General features: G+C 34.7%; 1 protein-coding gene across 4 annotated transcripts in view; it reads right to left on the minus strand.

Annotated features, from left to right (window-relative positions):
• The window catches only part of USP45 (ubiquitin specific peptidase 45), a 52,625-nt gene that overhangs the window by 21,594 nt on the left and 10,300 nt on the right, over nt 1-20,731 (minus strand). For all 4 annotated transcript variants that reach the window (XM_069488038.1, XM_069488035.1, XM_069488039.1 and 1 more), the window contains 3 exons: nt 9,031-9,161; nt 8,546-8,641; nt 4,060-4,190 (listed from right to left, as the gene is read on the minus strand). In XM_069488038.1, the coding sequence (XP_069344139.1) occupies nt 4,060-4,190; nt 8,546-8,641; nt 9,031-9,161 (358 nt within the window). The remainder of the gene's footprint in view (nt 1-4,059; nt 4,191-8,545; nt 8,642-9,030; nt 9,162-20,731) is intronic.

A 20,731-nucleotide genomic window follows, 5' to 3' on the forward strand; every position in this document is an offset into this window, starting at 1 on the left:
CCAACGAGGATGTGATCTTAAGTGTGCACTGAGAACAATACTATCATTTATTAAGCAACTACTACTATACATCAAGCACAGTAGTACTAGCTTTACATATGTTAAGTCACATAATCCTCAAACAACTTTGTTGGGGTGTGTTATTTTCTCCAACTTATATGAGGGCTCACGGGGATTATTTAAATAATTTGCAAATTCATACAGCTAGCAAAAAAAGCAGTATTCAACCCAAGCCACTGTAGTTTAATGTTTTCCTACCTTAAGTAACCAAAAGGAAGAGAGTATTTATATGAAAATATAGGACTATAAACTGATATCTCTGTGACTATATATCTTTTAAGGATTTAACAATTAGATTTCCTGTATATTAAATAAAAATATCAAGACCATTCATGGATATACCAATATAGTTAAGTATTTAGTAAATTTCAGTAACTTTAAAAAATAATCTACAATAAATTTTAATGCTAAAAATGAACATTTTGCCTTAAATACAAATAAGTACTACATCTAGATAAGTTTCCTAACATGAACAATTCTGTCAAAATACAAAATAGTGAGAATATCTTGTAGTAAATACAAGACAAATTTATAATTATTTCATTATGGTATTTATATCATGATATATACAACAGCACTGTTAAGGAATTTGTAATTAATATGAACTCCATTTTACATTCAAGAACACCAAGAACAAGCTAAGCGCCATGACATAAATCCAGGTGTTTTGACTCTGGGTCCTGTATTTTAAGCATTATTCTTCATTAGTTTATGATAAAGATTCACTCTAGTAATACAATGAATGTGAGTTCCTGACTGCTAAAACACTAACTGAACTGGTAGTGAATGTAGCCTGTAAGAGGAAACACCACTTCGGTTACTCTTTTGCTAAGTAGCAGCAAATAACATGTTGACAATAATTTACTAACCTGGTGGGCTTCCCTGTGTGCATGTGGTGGACAGCACCCCCCCCCCCCAGATCAGAGACAAGGGCAGAAACCAAGATGGATACAAATTCCAACCCTATTGGGCCTCCACAGCCAGCACGAGGCAGAAATTACAGGACACTACACTTGTGCTATACACAGCAAGGAAGGCCAGGGAAGAGGCAGAAGACTGGAAGGGGAAACAGGAATCCTCCAGTGATTCTCAACAGCCAGGTGGCAGGTAGAAGGAGGGAGCAGTTATGGCTCTCAAAGCAGACACACAGGAAGGAAATCATTCCTGAAAAACAGAGAAACTGCTTCCACCATGCCTGTGCCTGTAGCTCCAGCTCAACCAACTCATAAACTACTTAACTGCCTTCTAAACTACTGAAGAAAATTTAAGAAACCTAGATGCTTTTTCTTTTTTCTTTTACCTAAAACTGGGAAAAGAAAAATCATACGATGACTTATAGAATCTCTGATGGAGCCTACCTGAGTTACTAATACCAAAGGAGACTTCAAACTTAAAGGATAAACGCCAGGTGTAGTGGCTCACACCTGTAATCCTAGCACTCTGGGAGGCTGAGGTCGGAGGATCACTTGAGGTCAGGAGTTCAAGAACAGCCTAAAAACAGCAAGAGCCCATCTCTACAAAAAGTAGAAAAATTAGCTGGGCGTAGTGGTGCACGCCTATAGTCCTCAGCTACTCAGGAGGCTGAGACAGGAGGATCCCCTTAAACCTACGAGTTTGAGGTTGCAGTGAGCTATGATGACGCCACTGCACTCTAAACCCGGAGACCAAGCAATACTCTGTCTAAAAAAAAAAAAAAAAAAATTTACTTATTCCAACAAAAGCCATGTAATTATTTCAACAGATGCATAAAAAGCCTTTGAAAAAAATTTAGTATTTATTCTTGATAGGAACTCTCAGAAGAAACTAAGAATAAATGGGAATTTCCTAAATCCGATAAAAAGCATTTAAGGAAAACCTACAGTTATTTTTTCATACTTATGTAGGAAAGACTGAATGCTCTCCCCCTAATATCAGGAATAAGGCAAAGTGTACCCACTTCACAATTCTAACATTGTGTTGGAGGTCCTTGCCAGTGATATAAGGTAAGAAAAAGATATAAAAGGATACAGATTGGAAAGGAATAAAACAATCTTCATTTGTCAATGACACTGTCTGCACAGGAAATCCCAAAGAATCTACATCAAGCTACTAAAACTAGTAAATGAATTGAGCAAGGTAGCAAGAAACAAGGTCAATATACAAAATCAATTATATATATTAGCAACGCACAACTGGAAATTGAATTTTTTAAAAGTATTATATCATTTATAATAGCATTAAAAACATGAAATTCTTAAAAATAACCCTAACAAAATATATGCAGGATTTGTATGTTGAAAACTATAAACCCTGATGAGAAAAATCAAAGGCCTAGTTACTGAAAAGATACAATCATGCATTGGAGGATTCAACATTGCAAGATGTCAATTCTCCTCAAATTGATCTACACATTCAACACAATTCCAGTTGACAATCTGATTCTAAAATTCATCTGAAAAAAGCAAAGGACCTAGAACAGTTTGAAAAAGAAGACCAAAATTTGAAGATTCACACTATCCAATTGCAAGACTTACTATAAAGCTACAGTAATCAAAACAGTGTAGAATTTGGGGTAAAGACATATAAATCAATGCAACAGCATAGAGTGCAGAAATAAACTCAAATATATGGCTTAAATCTTTATCCAAACTTTAAAATTACTTTTCTTAATATATTTCTCTTAAAAGTAAATACAATAAAACAAAAGAGAATGCAGTTTTAAAACTTTTCAAATAATGTTCGGTACAGTTAGCATACTCACAAGAATTTATCCTATAGATGCACTCCCACAAGTATGATATACACAAAATGAATACATTATATCCACATGTATTAATATGGAAAGATGTATAAAATATATTAAACAAAACAAAGAAGTTGCAAACAATTTGCATATATGTCCATATGCACAATCACTTTTGAAAAGAATAACAGGTAATAATTACTTCTGAGGAGTGAAGGTAGAGAAGAGTTTGAATTTTTATCTATGAATGCCTATTATTTTAATAATTTAAAAATTTTTTATAAATCTTTATAAAACAAGAAAACTATACAAAACAAAGTTACTTTTGGCAGAGTCAGAAACAAATCTCTAGAGCACGTAATGCCCTAAAAACTTTTTAACTCTATGAGGCACTCACGTCTCTGAGACTTTGTCACAAGTTTTTTGGTCTTCAGGCTGTGAAGAAACAGCACTTGCCAGCCAACTGAAACATACACGAAACCATCTATATTTTGAACTGCACTTAAAATATCATGGCACAGATAACTAGTTTAAATTAAAATGAGATTTTAAAGTCTGTAGATATACAAAAATGCAAGTTCACATTGAAAGAATTTTTCCCTTCTACATATTTCAGTAACTGAACTGGACTAGTTTGTGAGCTCCACGAGGACAGAGTCCATTTTTAATACATTATACATCGTGTACCCCTGAATTCTAGCAAGTACCTGATACAAAGCAAGCTCTCAATTTTTTAGATGAAGAAATAAATGAATGCATTAAAGTTAGATCCTTTATGGTATGTGTTTATTTCCAGGCACATAAGGATTTTGTTTTTAAACATACTGTAAAATCTTGAGAAATTCATTTAGATTCTATTTGCCTCAAGGCTCATCTTTAAAAATAAGGTAGCTAGATTAGATTATCTCTTATAGTTCTTTGTAGATTTTATAATTCTATGATTTTCTTACTTGAAGGTATTACATCATGGGCTTCTAAGTCAGGACAGACCTCTATTTGACTCCTAGTTTTGTCACTCTGAGACTAGGTGAGCTACCTAATTTTTGTGAGCTACTTAATTGCTTATATGTGGAATGGGGATAAATGATCACTTCTTCAGAGGATTAAGAGATATAATTTCATAAAGCACAGAGCTGCAACAAAGAAATGTTAGTTCTTTCTCTTGATACTCTGGGCGATAATAGCAAAGTTATAGTAAGAGTGAAACTACTCAAGTTAAGTGATGAATACATTTTGTAACTCATGATTATTTATATTAAAAGTGTAGATGCACCCACTTCTGACAAAGCTGATTAAAAAGAACTTTAGGAGAAAGTGGTCCTGTTTCAGTCTCCTTCATGTTGTGAAGAAACAGGAACAAGGCTGAGGTCAGTGGTCCAGGGCTTGAAAGTTCCACCACTAATGGGTCCTTTAAAAACATGATCAACTCTATGTCAGAAATACACAATTTTACAATAAAATATTAAAAATCTAAGAGTTATACTTTGCACCTAAATTGCCTCAAGTATATTATAAGACTTCATTCTTTTATTAATAAAATCAATATACAAGAATTGCATGCCTTGCCTTGAAAAACACAAGTATTTTAATAATACCCTCGGCCCTTTAAAAAAAAAAAAAACCATTAGCTCAAGTGAAATCACCAATCTTTAGTTCTTATAACTGTCCCTTAATGTGCTCTCCTAAAAGTAAAATTACTAATTTACTTGATATTTATACATCTCCACAAATAATCAAAACTATATTAAGCAGCAAAACTCCACACCTTTTCCCTGCATATTTTACTAATAAAATAAAAAATGGGGAGTTACGTGAAAAACCAGTATACCATCTCCCTCTTTTACAGGGGAGAGACATAAAGCTTGACAAAAGGAGCTAAAATTGGGTGAAGGATTAACCCACATAATTCTAGAACTTTTTTTCCCCCCACCAACTTTTGTTTTCTAAAATGTTATACCTACTAATAAGCCCCTCTCCTAAGAGAGAATGACTAAAAAGCAGATCCCAAATATAATCTTGGGACATTAAAGAATGTTACCATCTAAGACAACTATCAAATATGGTATCTTATTCTGTATTCATGAAATACTTGTTACATATATATTTCATATCAACTATCCTTAAAAATCCACCATCTGGCTACAACCACAGAGAGGACAGGCTGTAATTTTCCATAGCTTCTGAATATCAAGTGTACTTTCTGTTTTGCCTCAAACCTAAAACTGCCATAAAAAATAAAGTATTTAAGTGTTCTCTGACATGTTAACTGTAAGTTACCTCAAGGGTCAAAAGTAAAATGTAAGATAATTTTAAAGCCCAAGTACCAAGTTGCAGTTCCCTTATTCTCAACTAAAGCATTTTTAGACAAAGTAAAAACCCTTCAGAATGAAGTGAGAAAATAGTTTTAAAAAGTACATTTAAACTTTGAAAACAAAAGTTTGTTGAGAATGCAACATGGATGAAACTCACAAATATAATGTTGATAGAAAGAAGCCAAACACAGGAATGCATATTGTATGATTCCATAAACAGAGAATTAAAACAGGTAAAACGAATCTATTCTGTTAGAAACCAGGGTAGTAGCTACCTTGTAGGGTAGGCAAGTAGTAAATGGAAGGTAACCCAAGGGGACTTCAGGTGCTGGGAACATTCCATTACTTGAGCAAAGTGTTGGTTATACAGGTGTTCAGTTTGTGAAAATTCAAGCTATACACTCATAATATACCTTTCCAATAATATTTTAGTGTAATAAAAAGTTTGCTAAACAGCACATTGTTTGTGGGGGCTGGTGGCTTGCAAGTTTGTTTTTTTTTTTTTAAATGTTTACTTGAGACAGGATCTCACTATTTTGCTTAGGCTGTTCTACTGGGCTCAAGCGATTCTCCTTCTCAGCCTCCTCAGTAGCTAGGATTACAAACATTCCCTGCTACCTGGAAGTCTTTGTAGGGTGGCCCAGAAGGGTAGAAACCCAGGATTATCCAGGACAGAACTGATGTTCTCGAGTCAGATCAGCAGGGTGGGCCAGCAGGCTGTCTGGAAGCAGGGTGGTTAGCGAATTCTCCAAAATTGAAACAGGTTCCTGTTAAGATGCCTTCCTCAAACAGTGTACATTGTTGATATGCATATAAATATTAACAAGTTGAATCCAACAACATATAAGAATACATCATAACTAGCTGGGGTTTGTAATAGGAATACAAGATAGGTTGAAAAAAATTAAGGTAATTTACCACATTAACAGACTAAAGAAGAAAAACCATATAATCATCTTAGTAGATATAGGAAAAGCATTTGACAAAATTCAACATCCATTCATAAGTAAACTAAGAATAGAAAAGGGAATGTCAGACTGGGAGTGGTAGCTCACACTTGTAATCCCAGAATTTTGGGAGCTGAAGCAGGAGGATTGCTTGAGGCCAGGAGTTCAAGACCAGCCTGGGCAACAAAGAGAGACTCTGTCTTTTAAAAAGAAATAAAGGAGAGAAGGGAGGGAAGGGAGGGAAAGGAAGAAAGGGAGGGAAGTAAGAGATGGAAGGAAGGGAGAGAAGGAAAAAAGGGAAGAAAAGAAAGAAAGAAAAGAAAAGAAATGTCCTTAACCTTATAAAGAACACCTATCACTTATGAAAAACCTACCTTCGTACTTAATAGCAGTGGAAGACTGAATGTTTTCCCCTAATTTTGGGATTAAGGCAAGGATGCCTGCCCTCATCACTTCTATTCAACATGTTAATGGAGGTCCAAGCCAGCACGGTAAGGTAAGAAAAGGCACACAGACAAAGGACAAAGTAAAATTGGTGATTCAAAGGGTAGTGACCTATTCAAAAGATAGTACTAGGGATGGGGGGGCATGGGCAATATATATAACCTGAACTTTTGTACCCCCATAATAAGCTGAAATAAAAACAAACAAACAAAAAGATAGTCCTACAGCTCAAGCCAACTTTATGTCCTAAAAACCTAGGACCTAAAATTGAAAATTCGTCTCGTAGAATGACACAAACCTAAAGTTATAAATTATAGTATCTAATTGCCATATAGTAATCTTGAGACACAGCTCCACATGTTAAATATTTAAACTCCACATCCAATCACATGTAGTAGGAAATCTTTTCAAGTGACTAGGTGGTAACTTCCACTTAGTAAAGTAGTCTTAACTATCTCACTACACTTTAGAATAGGGCATTGGAATCTACCATTAGTTTTTTAAGGGGGCTTAACAGAAAGTGTGTTTACAGGCTGTCTTTTCAACAGCAAAAAAAAAAAAACAAAAAAAAAAGACAATATTGTCTTTCAAAGCTGTCTCCTGGGAAGAACAATCTAAGATTACTACATTGGGCTATAAGCATTTTTAGAATTCTTCTTTTTGAATTTCTTTACAAAAGCCAGATCATGAGCTACACATACACACATGGATCAATTTCTAACTAAAATCATCATTACTAGTGTCAGTGTCCTCCAGCCAAAGTCCATCAGGAACACACCTATAGTTAAAAGGTGGGTTTATTACCTTCTGGAGTGAGGAAGAACACACACCATGAAGCAACATGGAGTATCTTGGTAAGAGGGTATCATAAAGAATCTATATATTAATAAGATTTGGGCTTTCAATGGGTAATTTGAAGGAGGTTCTAAGGAAGGAGAGGTTTACTCTAAATTAAATGTCATCAGAAAGTGGGGGTAATTCTATGATTGGACATCTCAATAAATCTTATGTTGCGGGCGGAGACTAAAACAAGGATAAAGCTATAGCTGGTAAAGAAGTAGCAGTCATTTGTTTCTCATTTTGGCCGAGAGAGGATGTTTGGGATTTTCTAGATGGTGCAGTGATCTTGTTCTTGTCTGTATTTAGACAAAATTATAAAGTGGACTTGCTTTGCCTCATTTTATCACAGTCACAGTCTTAGGGAAACCTAGTCTGAGGTTGGTATTCTGAGATTATTTGAATAACACAGCCTACCTGGGGGTGCCAGGCCAGCTTCTGAATGTCAGGGGTTACCTTTTTTTCCTCTTTCTCACTGGCTTAAAAAACTATCATGAGACCAGGCTTCAAAACACTTTTAGATGCTCACTATTAACATTTAATCTACCTTTACAAAACAAAAATGCTAAGTTTAAAAAAATGGGCCGGGCGCGGTGGCTCACGCCTGTAATCCTAGCACTCTGGGAGGCCGAGGCGGGTGGATCGCTCAAGGTCAGGAGTTCGAGACCAGCCTGAGCAAGAGCGAGACCCCGTCTCTACCAAAAATAGAAAGAAATTATATGGACAACTAAAATATATATATACAAAAAATTAGCCGGGCATGGTGGCGCATGCCTGTAGTCCCAGCTACTAGGGAGGCTGAGGCAGTAGGATCGCTTAAGCCCAGGAGTTTGAGGTTGCTGTGAGCTAGACTGACGCCACGGCACTCACTCTAGCCCGGGCAACAGAGCGAGACTCTGTCTCAAAAAAAAAAAAAAAAAAAAAAAAAGTTTAAAAAAATGTCACCAGTAACTACAAAATAGGGTCCTAGGCAGTTTGCTCAACATAACTCAAATCCCTTTTGTTTTTTCCAGTATGTTTGTTTAAAAGCAACCTCAATATCTTTGTATTATGAGCCATGATATGTCTGAACCATAACATATCTTAAAGTTTTGATTTCAGAAATTTTAAATCTTGATTTTCATAAAATACTTTTGAATTATTTTTTAAAGTCCTCTGATTACTATCCCAATTGACAGATCTGAATAACAGCTATTATCTAAATAGCTATACTTATTACTCACCAGCTGTGAGTCTGAGGAAGGAAAAATCTTGAGTTTTGTACTATTTTCTTTGATCTCGTTCATCAGTTCAGTAAGAACGTAAGTGTGTGCCAAGTTCTAAAAGAAAGCAAAAGTAAAGTCTTCAGATTCAGTCATAATATGCCTCTGATTTTATGGAATACTCTCTTAAAGTTTCAGATTTCATCTAACATAGCAAAAATGTCTACTTCAAAAATATTTTTAAAATTTAATTGAATATATTTTACATTTAATAAACATCACCATTACTAATAAAGTCATAGTAAAATACACAGAAGACCTTTCAGAAACACTGTGTGAAAAGAAGGTGTATGTATGAAAATGGCCAAAGATAGCTTAAAGTTCCTAAAACAAAACGAAAACAAATTTCTAGAGGAACATTTAGTGGTCATTTGACAGTCTACATGTGCGTCAACAACCATGTAAATTATCTTTTACATTTTACAAAGTTTTCTGATGACCCTTACCTGCACAATTGCATTAAAAAAGCACGTATTTCCTAAATTTATAATCCCCTTTACAAATGGTAGACATCCCTTCTTTATTTTCTCTATTTCACATTTTTCTTCACCAAGTTTCATGATTCTGGAAAATGCATCTAAGAGTTAGAGAAAACATAACTGACATGAGATGTAAAATTAAATATCTGTCATTTGACATAATTTAAATATGTTATTTAAAATTAAATCACATTATCTCCCTGAATCAGTGTTCCTGAAGGGCAGGAAATACAAATGTCTTTGGTTTTATATTTTATTGCTGGAGCAACTGATTTAAATTTATTTTAATGTTATAGATCCATATCTCATACTACATTACAGAATAAATTTCAGATGAATTAAATTAGATGTAAAAAGAATACATTCAAAAAAACAAGTATTAATAGAAAAGGTCTAGTTTCTAAATATCATTCCCCATTGAAAGGAATAGGGACTCCATGAAGAATAGGCTGATTGCGTGGGGGGCAGCAAAGATGCAAAATGAGCATATAACATCTTTGCAGTGCCAGAGAATGAGAAAGTCCTCAAAAAAAGTGATGGAAGTAAGTCAAAATACACAGGCACTGTATTGAACAGGTTCCCACTGGTCAAATCTGGGACAATTTGACCATCAAAAAAAACACGGGGACTATAATAGATTATTACAGAATGAATCTGAATTGATAATAGATTTTTAAAATGAGGGGAAATAAAGGGGGAGGAACTTCCTTACAAGAGAATGTCAACTAATAGAAAAAATGGAGTTAGGAAAATCACCATCTTACAGTGTCATTTTTTTTGTATTATTCTTATAACTTTTCTGTGTTTGAAGTTGTCAAATCTAAAAGTTTGAAAAATTAATAGAACCAGATTATAATACAAAAGTAAAATACCTAAGTGTAATACAAAAGTAAAATACGTAAGTGCATATTTTGGGCTTACCAATTTGTATATGCAGGCTTGAAAATTATCAGTTCATGTTTAACGATATAAAAACAAAAAATAATTCCTAACATTTACAAACTGACATGGTTGATTATTTCTATTTAACAGATCACTCTGAATTAAAATCATTACAATTTGAAATTTGACAGGAAATTTCCAAATTCTCAAATGTTTTGGTTTTAATTAGCTGTTCTTTTAAATTCCTTCTAACCCTCAGATTTTACAGTTCTTTAAAATTACATGTTTTATTCATCTAATATTGATGTGCAGCCTTGCATTACTAACTTTTAAATGTTTGGTTGACTGATGGAGAACAGGGAGTATTTCTTAGTACTGCTCTTTCTTCCAGAGATATAGCATTGCAGAGAATATCCATAATAAAAATTCAACATAGATAAAAATCTACAAGATTCAACAGCAGATCCAGTAGAAATTTAGCTTATGTCTCTGATAAGTTCCCCCCTCTCCACCTGTAGAGACTAGGTCTCAATATGTTACCCAGGCTGGTCTCGAACTCCTGGCCTCAAGCAATCCTCCCACATTGGCCTCCCAAAGTGCTAGGATTACAGGCATGAGCTACCACGCCTGTCTGATGAGTTCTTAAGAGGAAATAAATTAAGATATCTTCCCCACTTCTATAAACAGCATTGAAGGAGATGAACCAGGGTGGAGGTGGCCCTGTTCTAAGGGACAGGAGTAGAAAGCAAACCCCACACAGAGAAGCTTCAGTCTTAGGTAAGGGCAGTTCAAATAAGGCTGGACTCGGCACCTGTGACTTTTGCCAAAGAGAAAGCATCTAGATACGTGGCCCCAGTATCAAGTGGGGTTAACATTTTTTTCATAGGGTTTTCAATAAGTGATAAGTGAGCTAATAATTGCAAACCACCTGGCACAGTAAGCACTATGAATGTGTTTGAAAAACAGCTGAGACCCTCCTCACCCCCCCAAAAATGTTACTGTGCCCAAATCTATATCTTCATCAGCCAACCTTCACATCTATTGTTTACCTGCTCTCATATTTTTCTTCTCTTTATTCATGTCCTATACATTCTAGGTATTTTCCCCCCTCAGGTTTATCTTTTATTTCTAATTGGATTGTCTGAATTGCTAATATGCATTTTGCTTTTATGGTTGTCATAATTTCTTAGCTTTTCTTTTTAACATGTGAAAACATCTTTTCCCATTGAGAAAAATGATTTGGTGGTTTCTAAGATGTTTCTTTCATTAAGCAAATCTATTTCATGGAAAAGATTTTTTTTCCCAAGTTCTAACAAATTTTCTCTTGTCCTGTATTGCAATTTTTTTTTAATAAACCCTATTAACTGTTTTTTTTCCTGCCTTTATTCATGTTTGCTTATTCTTTAAATGTTACCAGTTGTTATTAGTTATCTGTTGTTCAGTATTAAGGAGTTGTTTTCAACTCCCAATTCCAGAATCCTGAGTTAAAGCAGAAAAGAACTAGCAAGATAGGTCTCTTTTCCTGCCCTCCAGATATTAAAATAAGTGATAAGAAATAAGCCCCACACTAGAGCTTAGAGGCAAAGACCAGCACAATCAATGCAGCAGGTCACTGAAGTACAGAGACCAGGCATAGAAAAAAGGAAAAGGGGGAAGAGACCAGACAGTATTCAAACCTGCAAGTGAATAGAAAAGCAAACAAAAAAAGCCAGTCAGTACTTAAACACTACACAGTAAATAGGAACCCCGATATGGATCCCGGCTGGGTTTGCAGACAGAACAGTCTGCCTCTTGTTTATATCTGAGATTCCAACTAGAGCCTAGAATAGGAAGGTTTCAGACTTTCATTATAGCTGGTGCCAATAGATGGTTTCATCGTGATTTTTAAGAGATTTTAAAATGGAGGAGTAACTAAATCCAAGCATTACTCCATCTTTTCAGGCAAGGCTATTAACTCAGATTTTATATTTACAAAACTCAGTCTCTGACAGGTTAAGTGATTTAACCAGAGTCACAATGATAATCTTCTGATTCTTAACTCATTATCATTTTACCACCTAAATTCTCTTCAGTTATTTATGTACAATGAGAAGAATTATAAAAGACAGTAGGGCAAGATCCCTACAAATTTGGGTATATGCAGCCTTGAACAAATACGACTCCTCAAAAGTATTTCTTTTACTTAACGTTCTTTATAGATGTTGCAATAATATTTTGCTTATTAACATGAAAACAGAATGATCGAAGGGAATAAAGTATAACTATATGTAACTATATAAAATATACATAAATTATTCACTTAGGAAAATACTCCCAGAAATAAATTATATTTTAATCTTGCAAAAACACATAACATTTTAAAAACCATAATATGCAAATGACTTATGTATCTGTACCACATTTATCCATCAGTTTTCAAAACATCTGGGAAAGCATCCCAAAGTAAACAATGTTCATAAGACCATCTGGACAAAACTGCAGGCAAAAAAAAAAAGCATAAACATATGGAAAAACAGATTTTCCCCTTCCCTTCAGCAGTGAGGGATGACAAATGTCAAACCTAGATATATCCACGCTTCACTGTGCGATGCTTTTCAGCACCACCTGGCTCTCCATGCATAGCCACCAAATATGGACAGCACTGCCAGAAAGAACATATCCACAGGGCAATGGCAATAAAAGTAGTTTATTTCATGGTTAAATAGCCACTTCACACAAGTGGCAAGGGGTCTGTTTGTTGACTTTTACATGTTAGTCTGTGAGAAAATATTCCAAATTAACTATGCTATTAAACAGATCAGATAACTAGAAAATAGAATAACATTTTCTAAGAGCTATTTAAGTGTTTCATTTAAAATAAAAGCACAAGTTTTTATCTTACTAAGTAGCATGCTTATAAAATGTAACAATTTAAATTCAATTGATTTATCAAATGTCTATTGTGTACCAGATACTATATAAACCACTATCTATAATTATTTATATTTAATTTTTTATGACTGGAGTACAAGGAATTGATACATAGTGAACAGCACAGAGTCTTAAGGCTTAAATTTATAACATAATATCTCAGTAAAACTTTAAACATTGTAAATTTAATAAGAGACTGTTCGCTGAAAGTTTAAGATTCTAGTTTAAAACAGGGGTGTCTGAATCAGTCTCTCAGGTATTTGACATAAAGCAGGTGTGTGTGTGTCTTAATAAAAAGCAATTTGTAACTTCTAATGAAGAATGATTTTGGATATTTTGTTTTTAGAGACAACAAAGCTTTCTCAATCATTTTACATCATATTCACTTTAAGAACTCTCCTTCATAAACAGAGAGCCAAATACACTAAAGAGTGAACTTTCAGATGTTTTGAAGCATAATATAGGTAAAAGGACAAAGCTGCTACAACAATAACAAAAAAGATAGGAAAGATAAGCTATACAAAATTTTGATTATCATTCATTTGTATTCTCCTCAAGTCCACCTGCACCTATAAAAAAGTGGTGCCCATAATTAGAAAAAGTAATCACAGAATTTCGAAGTGGGATTATTTTATTAAAAGGGATTTAATTTACTTATCACCTCTATATTACCAACACTATCATCAGATATTTCTTTATATAATAAAATAATATAGACCCAGAATGCAAAGAAAATTGAGAGAAAACTTTGGGCATTCTAGCTAATTTTTTAAAGCTCTTATTAATATATCTCTGTAGTTTACCTTTAAGCCTACAACTGGAGAAGTACTCAAAGAGCAGCTGGTTAATAGAGTAAGCCTAATAGGTTTTGTACATACCACAAGTCTTGTAAGACAGAAAACTTCTGAAGCACCAGCAAAGGAAAAAAATAAAATTTACTTGTCTAAGACAGTCTAAAAAAGTAATCTTAAGAATTACCTCAAATTTTTCTACCATAAAAATGACTTCAACACTTAAAGACTAAAACTATCTTTTTTTAAAAAATTGAGTTTAAGGATATGAAATCATAAATATGTTTTTAAAATCTTAAAATACCAGCAAATTTTAGGTGAATATCTTTATAATTTTAGAGAACAAAAACAAAGCATGACTCCAAAGGCTAAAAAACGTTACAAAAAAAGATTGATGGACCTGGCAACAATGACATTAAAAATTTCATTATGGCAAAATAAAACTAAACTATAAACAAAATAAATATGGAAAAGTGGGCACTGTTGTCAACTACATCCTTTGTATAATCATTCCGGAGAGCAGTTTAACAACAGTAATGAAAATTTAACATGGGTTTATAATTTGACCAAGAAATTCCACAAATTTTAACCCACAAAATAAAAGAGCAAGTATATGAAGATACAGCTTTGTTTATCATGGGAGAACAATGAAACCAACCAAGAGTGGGTTTGTTGCCAAGTAATATTGATGTCTCTCTTTTCACAATGGTATAGGTATTTGTAAATCGCTTTGGTTAAAGCAGAAAAGGAACACTGGTTCTTCCCTTTTTACCCATAGGCAAGGGGAAAGTAAACTTATTTTGTTGTTAATTAGGGTAAGAGTTTGAGAGCATATCTCCTTTAAATTATCACCTGTGACAATTATCCTCATTTTAGAAATGAAATATGTTAGTGATCAAAACTGAGGCATACAGCTGGTTAGTGTTAGAAGGTTCAAACCCAGGAAGTCTGGCTTCAGAATTCACACAAATGTTATGATCTACTATCTGTCCATAATAATAAAGGATGAAAAGATTTATAAGTGTAATAATATTTTAAGACACTAATGAAATGCCAGTGGTGATATGAAAGGAAAAGCCGTTACCCTTAAGTAAAAGCAGTATGTAATCAATTGCTGGATGTCTTTTGTGTTTGGATTTATAGTTTTATTAGTTATAGTTTGTAGCAGCCTTTTTCAAATGGTTCCTCAATGCCCTAGGCATGAAATGTATACAATTAACTTCTCCCCATGTATCTGGAAGGATATAGTTCTGTGACATCTTTGGGAGAACTGAGAAAGTAGTCACTCAAATAATTTTCTGTGTTTTGTGGTTTAGATGAGGAACCCCAAATTTAAAACTCTATAAATAAGTAAAAATAAGTTTTTAAAATGTACACTATGGCCAGGCACAGTGGCTCATACCTGTAATCCTAGCACTCTGGGAGGCCGAAGTAGGAGGATTGCTTGAGGTAGAGTTCAAGACCAGCCTGAGCAAGAACAAGACCCTGTCTCTACCAAAAATAGAAAAAAATTAGCCTAGTGTGATGGCACATGCCTGTAGTCCCAGCTACTCAGGAGCTGAGGCAGGAGAATGGGCTTGAGCCCAAGAGTTTGAGGTTGTAGTGAGCTATGATGATGCCACCGCACTCTAGCCAGGGTGACAGAGCAAGACACTGTCTAAAAAAAAAAAAAAATGCAGTATCTTTTTGAGTTGAACCCCTTGTATACATGGAATTGTTTTTAGTAATTATTTTTAAAACTGTAAATTTTTTAAATAGGGATGGGTTCTTGCTATGTTGTCCAGGCTGGTCTTGAACTTCTGGCCTCAAGTGATCCTCCCACTTCAGCCTCCCAAAGTGCTAGGATTACAGGTGTGAGCCACTGTCACTGGCCCTGAAAATACAAATGTCTTAGAAGGACTGCCACTTAATAGCAAAACAAATTGTATTACCTTTTTTTAAAAAAAAATATTAAATCACATTCAAATTGTCACTTCACTATTAATATAAAAGCTCACAATATTTTTTTATCTGCAGATGCAGTTTCAGATCCCAAACATACCATTTACTTTCTTACTAAAAAAAAAAAAAAAAGATACAGCAAGCTTATACTATATAAAAACCAAAGAACATAATTCGTATCTTTTGAACACCAGGAGCACGAGCTTAATGAATTTAATATAATAATGTATCTCCTCTTTAATCTTGTCAAAAATGGCATCCCACCAGTATTAAAATCATGGGCCAAATTTATTGGTTTGGCAAAAAATGTGGGGTTGTCCGTCATCCATCTCTTTCACAAAAAGCAAACCAATATTCAACCACATTATTTCACCAGGAATTCCTGTATTCTGTATTTGTAGAACACTTCAGTGACATTTGCAAGTCTATCAAAGTGACAAATCTCATGAGCCTTTCAGAAAACACTGGCCCACTTTTTTAAAAAATATATTTTTTTAGAGGTTTTGGGTTTACATAAAAAATGAGAAGTAGAGATTTTCCATATTCTCCCTCCCCCTACACATGCACAGCCTCCCCCATTATCAACATCCCCATCAGAATGGTTCATTTATTATAACTGATGAACCTACATTGACACATCATTATCAACTAAAGTCCATGTTTTACATTAGAGTTCACTCTTGGTAGTGTACGTTCTATGGAATTGGACAAATGCACAATGACATGTTTCTCCATTATAGTATTATACTGAGTAGTTTCACAACCCTAAACATCCTCCATGCTTTGCCTATTCATCCTTTCCTCTCTTCGACCACTGGCACCACTGATCTTTTTACTGTCTCCAAAGTTTTTTGGTCTACTTTTTAATAATACATATTACTCGGTGGGACTCACAAGAATGTTTATTGGCCCCTTTTCAATCTTGCGTTATATATGACCTTTTCATTATGTATACAGGAAAAGGGGAGATAAAGGGAGTTTTGTTTTTTAAAGCAAATCCTAACATCAGATGTGAAATCTACACAGCTGTAAGCATTCTTCTGGGAACCTGAACTAGGGTTCATCTCAACGGCTTAATGCAATTACCTAAACCAGTCATGTAGTATTAATGTAATTTGCCCATTTCTACAGCTGAAAAGAAGTTCAATCTTTAAAAAGTGAGTAAAAAGGAAAAACTTGCAGCCCCACAATTCCCCTACCTTGGAATCAAGTAATAATTAGCTCATCTGTTTATTCTCAAAAATCTACCAACTCTCAGTTAATTATTAACCTTAGAAATTTTAATTATATGATGAACTGATATTAACATAATGAATAGGCAAGTATACATATAAAGGCATTCCTATCTGTCTTCATAGAACAAGTCAAATCAAGTGATCTATCTACAATACAAACTGATCATCCACTTTGCTGCTTAAAACTTAACAGTAGTTCCTCAGCCTTCAGAACAAATTCTAAACATACAAGGCCCTTAAATATCTGTTTCTACTTACCTCTTGAGTCCCATTGCTCACCATCCTCCCCATAAGCACAAAATCCAACCTTCCAGCTCTACAGAATTCCCTGAACCTATCAGCTCTCTCATCAATGAGCTATTTCCTCTGCCTGGAGCACACACCCCTTCTTTTTTTGCCAGGTAATTTCTAGATATTCTTCAGCTCTCAGCTTAGAAGGTCATTCCTCTAAATAGAATTGTCCTGGCTCCTCCAGTCTAGGTTAGATACCATTGCAAAGTGTTCTCATAGTTCTTGGCACTTGCTTGCTCCATCACAGCCCTACTTAATTAAACAAGGAATTACAACTAAGTATGACTGTCTATACCCCTCACTAGACCAAAAGATCATTAATGACAGAAACTGAGAAGTAGATCTGTCTCATGCATTACTGCATCTCCAACATCTAATACAGCATCTGGCACAAAGCAAAAACTCAAACATATTAAAAGACTGACTGAATAAATAATTTTGATATTAATATTCACAATTTTGAGGGTGAAAGTGCAAAATTTATCTATCAACTTCCTCAGTAAAAACTGGTTACATTCTAGTTCAGTTTAAGTCAGCAAGTATTTACTGCCTAGTCACATAAGAATCAGAAAGAATATAAGCCAAGGTCAAATCCACAAGCAACATAAATTTTGAGAGGGAAAATAAGACACATACAAACATGAAAGCTAAATATCAAACACAGTGTGTTATTTCAGTTGGTAATTCAGAGTGGAAAAAAAAAACAGTGTGTTATTAGATTATAAAGTGCCAAAGATAGACTTTGAGTGCCAAAGAAGAGGTAATTACTGGGAAAGAATCCTAGAAGTAGGATTTGAGCTCAGCCTTAATGGATAAGTAAGGCTGAAGACAGAAGATATAAAGACAGATGGGCTAGAGTTCAGCAGTTCTCAAAGTGGGTTGTAAGTCACCCTCCTTTCAGGGGTACTTAAGGTCAAAAGTATTTTTATAATAAGCCTAAGATGTTATTTTCTTTTTTTTTTTTTTTACTTTCAATCGCTGTCAATCATACAATGCAGTTTACAGAAGCTACAGAACATGTGATATCACAATAGAGTGAATGCAGAAGCAGACATGACAATCCAGCTGTTTTCTAAGCCAGACATTAGAGATTTGTAAAAACATAAAACAATGCCACCCCTTAAATTTTTTTGTTTTGAAAAATAGTTATCTTTCCTAAAAATATGGTATTTGTGTTAACATGTCATGGAATTATTTTTCAGTGAATATTTACTTTTTTTTTTCTTTTTTCAGCAGGCTGGTTGCAGATTTCAACAAGTATTTTAGTTTTATTTTTTCATAAATATTGATAGATATAACCTACATAACCAAAGCTGAGTCCTCAATAATTTTTTAAGAGTCTTAAAGAGGTACCAAGACCGAAAGTTTGAGATTGACTGAGCCAGTTGTTTTTAGAGGTAGATGGGACATCAGCCTAGATTCTCGGTATAGATAAGCTATAGTAGATGCATAAGAAATGAAATTACTCAGGCAATGCATAACTTTAAGCATGTGTTTATGAGCTGGGCATGGGAGCACACACCTGAAGTTTCAGCTACCCAGGGGGCTAGGGTGGGAGAATCCCCTGAGCCCAGAAGTTGGAAACCAGCCTGGACAATATATTAAGACCTTATCTCTTAAAAAAGAAAATGTGTTTACTGTACAGGTACAAGCTTTCTTCTCAGTAGAGTTATTTTTACTTAGTGTAAAAATATAAAAAGAGTATTTTAAAATCATTCTTGTCCTCCTAAATATGATATATAAAATTTCATATTCCTTTTGAATTATCATATACAGGCATTTTTACATTTCTAGAATCTTCAAAATTATCAGTTAAAATAACTGAAAAATCATATCTAGCATTCTTATAAACCTGACAAACCTTATAAACCTTTACATTTGATTTTCCAAGTATTTTATAACAATATACGGAAGCTTCATACAAGAAAGAGTATGACAAATTACTATCCCAAAAAACTTACTTCTAGAATGCCAAGGGATCTTACTTAAAATAAAACTTGCCTGACAGATCCTGTAGCTTGATCCACAAGGAAAATGACATTCTGCTATGTATCTCCCAAACCTCGAAGGCTCTGCTCACACTCAGACTACCTCTAGAACTGTTTCTCAGTATGCCAGATGCTACTCATGATTCCATAAACTCAATTAACGCTTATAGTAGTGCTTCCCACCACCTGAAATGATTTAGTCTCTCATCTCCACCTGCCCAAAGTTCATCCTTTAAGGGTCAGCTTGAAAGCCAGCTCATCCATGATTCCTTCTCAATTCCCTTCAACTGAATATTACATCCCTCTTTGAATATTTGAAAGACCTTGATCATTTCTTAAAGTAGAAATCTTATTCTGCTCGCATTATCATTACTTTTTTATCTCACACCTGCTTTTCAGATCTTTAACCTCTTAAGGATAGGGACAGTCCTATCAATCTCGATTCCCTAAAGCACCATGGAAAAACAAGAAAGTACAAAGGAAAACTGAGACTCAGATAGGCTGTAATCTGCCTGAGGTCACATAGCTAGTGATTGAGAGAGTCAAATTTGAATGCCAGACCCCCTAACTCAAAGCCACGTTCTTTCCATCATACCCTCCAAGACTATGCCCTGTGCATCTCTTCTTTTGGCTGGTCCTGATTTGTATCCTTTTTTGCTATATTAAAACTGTAATTGGCCCAAGCATGGTGGCTCACACCTGTAATCCCAGCACTTTGGGAGGCTAAGGCAGGAAAATCGCTTGAATCCAGGAGTTGGAGATTAGCCTGGGCAACAAAGTGAGACCCCATCTCTACAAAAAATTTTTAAAACATTAGCCAGCCATGGTGGCTTGCACCTGTAGTCCCAGCTACTTGGAGGCTGAGGCAAGAGGATTTCTTGAGCCAGTTCAAGGCTGCAGGGAGCTATGATCACACCACTGCACTCCAGCCTGGGCAACAAAGTAAGACCCTGTCTCAGTAAAACAAAAACAAACAAGAAAACCACTGTAATTGTAAGTATAGCACTTTCCAGAATTCTCTAAGTCATTCTAGTGAATTGTTGAACCTGAAGGGGTAGTAGGAATCCCCAAATTTGTAGACAGTTGGTCAGAAACGTGGTGGCCTGGGAACCCTCAAACTTGCAGCTGGTGTCTCAAGTGAGGACAGTCTAACAGGAAACTGTGCTGTTGGCCTGTGAAGTTTGGCCTTACTCCAAGTAGTTAGTGTCAGAACTGCACTGCAATCATGTAACAAATAATAACAGACACCATTTCATAAATGCATCAGGCACTATCAAGTATTTTTACATACATTATTTCTAAATCTTTAGAAAATATTATCTCCAAGCCTTGTTATAATCCCATAAAATAAAATTATCATCCTAATTTTTTAAGTAAGGATACTAAGGAATAAAAGTGACATAGTAAGTAAATGGGGGAACCTAAATTCAAACTCAGGACTATCTGAGTGAAAATCCCATGATCTAGTCAGGACACAACTCAGCTTTTCATAGTCACTATGTAGACACATAACAAGATTGCCACCTAAGAATACATGATACTCATACCTTTACTAAAATTACTAAGATGTCACTATAAAATTTAAAGTACTCTATAATTTATGAACTCCTTATATGAAGTATAAAATATT

This window comes from Eulemur rufifrons, chromosome 15, assembly GCF_041146395.1.
Source record: "Eulemur rufifrons isolate Redbay chromosome 15, OSU_ERuf_1, whole genome shotgun sequence".
NCBI lineage: Eukaryota > Metazoa > Chordata > Mammalia > Primates > Lemuridae > Eulemur > Eulemur rufifrons.